Here is a 5775-nt window from a genome sequence, read left to right as displayed (position 1 = left end):
TTATCGTATCCGCCCTTCGTTTTCTGTTTGAACCAGGATTATGTCTATAAAGTTTGGCAGCTTCTCATTGGCTGTCAAACTTGTCTGTCAAGCCAATAAGAGACAGCGCTGTGTACCTTCTGCACATCTGGCAAGTTTAGTAGCGATAAATGACGCCGCAACACCGTTCAATGGCCGCTACGTTGCTAAAAACATAATGCTGTTGTATGTCATTGACCCTTTAGCAAGAGTTTATACATACCGACTCCGCGACCTCCAACAAAAAACTCAGGCAGCAAATTTATTATAAAGGTGTTTAATTTTCAATATGCAAGCACTACTTTTGCAGTGTCACTGTTATAAAGCTGCAATAACTATTACAATATTTTTTCCTGTACAAATACAATATGCCTCACCTGCACCTCTCAGCCATTAGTAAGCATTTTTAATATGACTGAATGAATTCTGTCTGCAAACTTTGGCTGGAGCACAATAATCCTGCCACACAAAACAGCACACAATATTTCCTGTAGTAGCTTACCTCATAGTAGGCCTATATCTGCACTGGAGACTATATTTATATGTATACTTACAAATTATATCATCAGAGCTGCATTTTTTTTAAATGAACCATAAGCGCTCACATATCATTTTGTTCAGAGCAAAGCTACGATGTCACCAGACCAAGTCCCACATCCTGCATCTCTCATTTTCTCCTCAAGTCATGTCCGCTTTCAAAGCAGACACTTAACATCCTCTTGGAACGTAAGCCAGATTCATTTCATGGCTGCACCACCAACTTCTGGATTCGAGCAAAACAACCGAGTGCGATGAAGTACCATAGCAACAAGTGTGACTGTGTCACAATGGTAGTAAGAATAACAAAAGAACACCTAACCTCCACATGGTTAAGGACCGATTTATCGTAGAGCGACATAATGAGAGGCCTGCATAGCAAGGAGAAAAACATGAACGAGGAAAAAAGAAACATTTCCACGTTTACTGGGTGATACCAGAGACAGTAAATTCTGCGATTAAAAACAGCACAATTTAATAACATCAAACCTTAAACATTCAGTGGAGAACAGAAAAATGGTAATATCTACATCAGCGGCCTGGGAGAGAGGGTGCGTTAATAACTCTCAAACTTAGAGGAAGTATGGTGTCGTCGTCCTGGGTGGGATGACACGCTCAGAGTCCGGCACGGCACGGAACAGCTTAGGCTCCCGCGTGCTGGCGTCCTTGAACACCATGATGGAGGCGATGTTCCCGCAGCGGTAGCAGTAGTTGGGCGCCGACCACACCGTCACCAGCTTCTCGTCAAACATGAACTTGTAACCCTCATGGACGAGCTGGTGGGCGCGGCAGATGAGCTTCAGGTTGTTGATGTGGACAAACTGTAACATGGGGGGGGGGGTTAAAAAATAATGACACAAAATGAAGGATCACATGACAAATACAAGCCATGACCACAAGAGCTTTTAGCTTTCTGAATGGGGTTTGCATCTAACCTCATTTGTGACCTTAGCTCCAAAGAGCCAACCAGCTCCCCTTGGGCTAATAGCCCATGTGTCCACATCCTCCGGGTCTGACCACACCAGATCGCAAAAGGCCCCTTTGTGCGGGATCTCCTGGTTGCGCTCAATAGTACGGATCTGATCCAGGGTCTTGATGTCGGGCGACAGGCCACCGTGCACACACAGGATCTGCTCGTCCAGAAGCTGTACCAGGAGACCATCACCATCAAACGACCAGAGCAAGAGGAGGACAGGTCTCAAATCTACCAGTTATGGAGCCAAACTCACATCAAAGACAATTTACTGCAAGGAACAAAAATTCTTAATGAATCTTAATCTTTTTGGTGATGCTGGTGTTTCAGATTCAGATTCAGATGCTTTATTGTCATTGTTGATTCCACAGCAACAAAATTTTTAGAGGTGCATCCTCTCCAGTGTCCCTTAGTGCATCCCTTAGCGTAGCCAAATTAGCCCCTCCCCTTTGCATTATAGCTGGTTTAAAGTCGCGAAACCTGCACCTTTTTTCCTGTGCTGCCTGGGATGGGTTCCAACCTGAAGTACAGCTCTGTAGACTTCAGACTGTACACACCTGAAGCACCAAAAAGTCACTGCATCATAACATTAATAAACTGCTATACTCACGGCTGCCACTGTAAGCATGTCAAACACTTTCGTACAGTATCGCCAAGCATTTGCGTTTCCATATTTGGTTTGGCACTCATCTAGAAGACAAGAAGGCAGATTTCAGGATAACACAAGAATCTATCCACACCTAAACACTTTTACTGGACTCAAACCACATCGGGACATGCACGCTATACCTAAATGCCAGCCAATCAAGGGCAAGTGCCAATAACATTTAAAGCATCAGAAAAGAGACTGAACACCATTAAAGCTATTTTGCCACAATATGTAGACTATAAGCTTGCTTTCCCGATGCATTATCAAGAATGTTTTATTTGCTTTCATAGGAAAATCACATTTAAAAATGATACTCTCCTCCAGTTGATACATCAGAATCAAATTGACGGCTGTCAGCTGCAGTTAAGGCTGCAAGCGTGGATTCTCTGTGTTTTGCACCTTTCACTCTCATCTCTTCAGGGATAATTGGGATGATTTGTGGTGGCAGCTCCCCATGTACCGTGACACTGAGAAGCGGCAAATCAACCTCACCGTAGAAGCCGTAGACCTGTGTAATCTGCCGGCTCTCGTGGTTTCCCCGCAGCAGAGTGATGCGGTCGGGCCACTTGGCTTTCAGCGCCAGCAGGTAGGTGAAGGTTTCCAGACTGTAGTATCCCCGGTCAACAAAGTCACCCTACGAGCAGAACATCATGATCCGGAGAATCTGGTCATGCAAAATGCTCCAGAACAATCTGCGGTCGTTACATTAACAGGCAATAAAAAAATGACAAGAAATAGCATTTCAACAGAATCCATGAATGAGGTAAAAAAATCTTTTTTATAGACAGGTGCTGGCATGGTATAACTGTCTTCTGCCATGTTCAGAATAACGAAGTTCGGTCAAAAGTGATGTCAAAATGTAGAAAGACAGCACAGAGCCATCTTCAGACAACACAATAACCCACACAGGCCAGCCCAACAAATTTCAATACTCACCATAAAAATATAGTTTGTGTCTGGAACCTGCCCCCCAGTTCTGAAAAGTTCACACAGGTCATAAAACTAAAAGCAGTAGGGCAGAAGGTTAAGAAAACAGGGAACAACGTCAGTCCAGCTGATACTGTTAATTAATCGTGCAAAAAATAAACATTAAATCATTATCTTGTATTAGAAGGCCATCACCTACCTGTCCATGTATGTCTCCACAGACTGTGACCGGAGTGGAGACGGGCTGCACATTGGACTCCTCCAGAAGAAGGTCACACACGTAGTCGCAGAGTCTCTGCAAAGGATGGGCCATCCAGGGCTCAGTCATGTCGCAGTATTGCCGATTTTAACACGTCCGCCCCCAGAAGTACCCATCCGGATCTAGATCACACACACCAGCACATATACCAGCCACGAAACACGCGTAAAGCACACACACGAAGTACTTGCAAGGTCTTGCAGGTCGTCGTCTTGAATGCATAACGAGATAAAGCATAATAACATTTGCATGGCAAATAAACCCACTGCATCATGACCACCCTGTTTCTACACAGCCAAGTGCCATCGTAGCAAAACTACAATTTGACAGTAAAACAGCGGCACATAACCCATGGATTTCCATCGACCCTGATAACCGATCACACTAGTTTCAGGGAGTTATCCTTCCAAAGCAGTAGGCTGCGGTGCGTATACACAGCTGTCATTTCTAAGTATCTGTTACGCCATGTACGTCCGCTTCACAATGCAATGCGTGCCAGCGCAACCGAGGAGCTGCCTTTACGTAATTATTTTCGCGAAACGAGAAGAGCTCTTTGCTCACCTTTAAATCATTCTCGGGTAGGTATTTGCATTCCCTCGCTATCTCCACGTATTTATCCAAGTCTAACGGCGCCATCGCGTCCACCGTTGAAGATGCGGGCGACGGTGACCTTTGTACGTCACATCCGCTTTCTTATCCCCCCTTCAATCCGTCGAAAAAGGATTTTACTGCAAGCGATGCTTGTGTTGTTCGGGTATCTAGCCTAAATTAAAGCCATCCTGTCACGTGCGTTTCAATGCTAAATCCAACACAAAAGCGAGGATGTCAAGCTTGCTTAAGTGAAACACACACACTGACACACATACATGTACAATATGAAAAAGCAAATGGTGATGCTTATTGACCAGGAAGCGGCGCAGGCATAACCCATCGTCATAACTAAGTATACCTCGTCTTTATGGTGTCGGTTTCCTGGTGGGTGTTTACTTTTATATATCGTGTTTCTTATACTCATTTGACACTATCATCGGGCTTTTGCACAGCCCCAGACTAAATGTCACAAAATTCATATTTCCCTGGGTACTCTGTTCTCTCCCTAAAACATTTGGGTTAGGGTGAATTGGTGGCTCAAAATTGCCTGATGCGTTTGTGTGTGTCCGAGAGGTGGCTAGTTCAGGCCCAGAAAGTAAAAATCCACACCAGGATTTTATTTCAACCAAGCAGCTAAGTATAAAGACTCACAGTCACAGAGTATGGAATAACTGGTTGGTTGAAACAATATCTCGGTCTGGATTTTCACTTTCTGGACCTGAACTATCCACCTCTGGTGGGCCCTTGGATGGATAGGTACCCCGCCTTGTTTCCTGTGCTCCCTGAATGGGTTCCAAGCTATCCGACAGGATGGATGATATGCGTTAATTCATTCAGACACCTAGAATTGCGTGCATCGTAAAGAATGCATCCCCTGTGACTTGGCCGCTGACGAAGAAACAAGTCTATATTCATGTTTTCTCCTGATGTTATTATTGTCATAACGATTTGCAGAATAACTGAAGCTATTTAAAGTTCAGGAGGTTACAAGAGTACTACGGCAGTACAGCAGTACTCTTGGGACCTGAACCGAGCAGACTTTGGGTTCTGTGCATGGGCATAAATTATGGAAGGGGGGTGGGCGGGTTGTAACACCTCCCCCCCCCCCCCAATAATCAAAACCAGCCAGTACAACCCCCAAGCCGCCCCCCTCCCCCCCTCCCTAACGCTCAACCGAAAGTTATGCCCTTGGTTCTGTGAATTGTTAGAATTTCATATTTCTTTAGATACACGTAGTGGATAAACGTTGTATCAAAAAGTCTTTACTCGCTGTGCTTTATTGCGCTATATGTTTTTATTTATTTATGGAAGCCTGCCAATGAATAATGAAGTACTCGATATCTGCTACTCACACGAAATGTCGTACCAGAAGATGGCGCTTTTGGGTCGCTGAGATTCTCGGGCCTGTCCTGTGCTGTAATAATCCGTACAGCAGTAGATTCTCAGGGTATGAACATTATCTGTACAGAAGCTTTGGCCGAAGTTATAGGCCTGTCTCATTTAATGGGACGATACATAAATGTTTTTTTCAGTTTTACATTACGTAAATAGGGAACCTCCAATGAATATTGCGAATGGCATAATTACACCATTACAATATAGACTTGAATTATGAAAACACCTGAGTCGTGCCCCATTTGACTAAAGTTATCTGTTACACTTTCGCCCGATTTCCCTTAAAGCATGTATTTTCTTATTAGTATCTAAAATTAATTATAAAACTTTTCGAATACTAGGCAAATCTAAAGCTGTACGAAATAAACTAAGAAAACGTAATGTGTTACTTATGGTTTTGATAATTTACCTTAAAACTAACCTCAG

General features: G+C 43.9%; 1 protein-coding gene across 2 annotated transcripts; it reads right to left on the bottom strand.

Moving 5' to 3' along the window:
• Nucleotides 1-279: 279 nt before the first annotated feature.
• Nucleotides 280-4233, bottom strand: LOC111858773 (serine/threonine-protein phosphatase 6 catalytic subunit). Of its 2 annotated transcripts, none has more exons than XM_023840853.2 (7): nt 3925-4233; nt 3304-3485; nt 3114-3179; nt 2670-2811; nt 2139-2218; nt 1491-1700; nt 280-1376 (listed from the first exon to the last, which is right to left on the bottom strand). In XM_023840853.2, the coding sequence occupies exons 2-7, from the start codon at nt 3430-3432 to the stop codon at nt 1128-1130; spliced, it is 876 nt and encodes a 291-aa protein (XP_023696621.1). In that variant the 5' UTR covers nt 3433-3485; nt 3925-4233; the 3' UTR covers nt 280-1127. The 2 variants fall into 2 exon arrangements, with proteins under 2 accessions (XP_023696621.1, XP_023696620.1); XM_023840852.2 differs by having other exon boundaries at nt 3304-3399; nt 3925-4228.
• Nucleotides 4234-5775: the final 1542 nt, after the last annotated feature.

The sequence above is a fragment of the Paramormyrops kingsleyae genome, chromosome 2 (assembly GCF_048594095.1).
Source record: "Paramormyrops kingsleyae isolate MSU_618 chromosome 2, PKINGS_0.4, whole genome shotgun sequence".
NCBI lineage: Eukaryota > Metazoa > Chordata > Actinopteri > Osteoglossiformes > Mormyridae > Paramormyrops > Paramormyrops kingsleyae.
This window is presented reverse-complemented; position numbering and strand designations above follow the sequence as displayed.

Coding starts and splice junctions, on each gene's coding strand:
- LOC111858773 (XM_023840852.2), bottom strand. CDS start 3,999: ATGGCGCCGTTAGACTTGGATAAATACGTGGAGATAGCGAGGGAATGC. Junction 3,180..3,303: donor GTGGAGACATACATGGACAG/GTAGGTGATGGC, acceptor TACTGCTTTTAG/TTTTATGACCTGTGTGAACT. Junction 2,219..2,669: donor ACAGGTCTACGGCTTCTACG/GTGAGGTTGATT, acceptor CTTGTCTTCTAG/ATGAGTGCCAAACCAAATAT.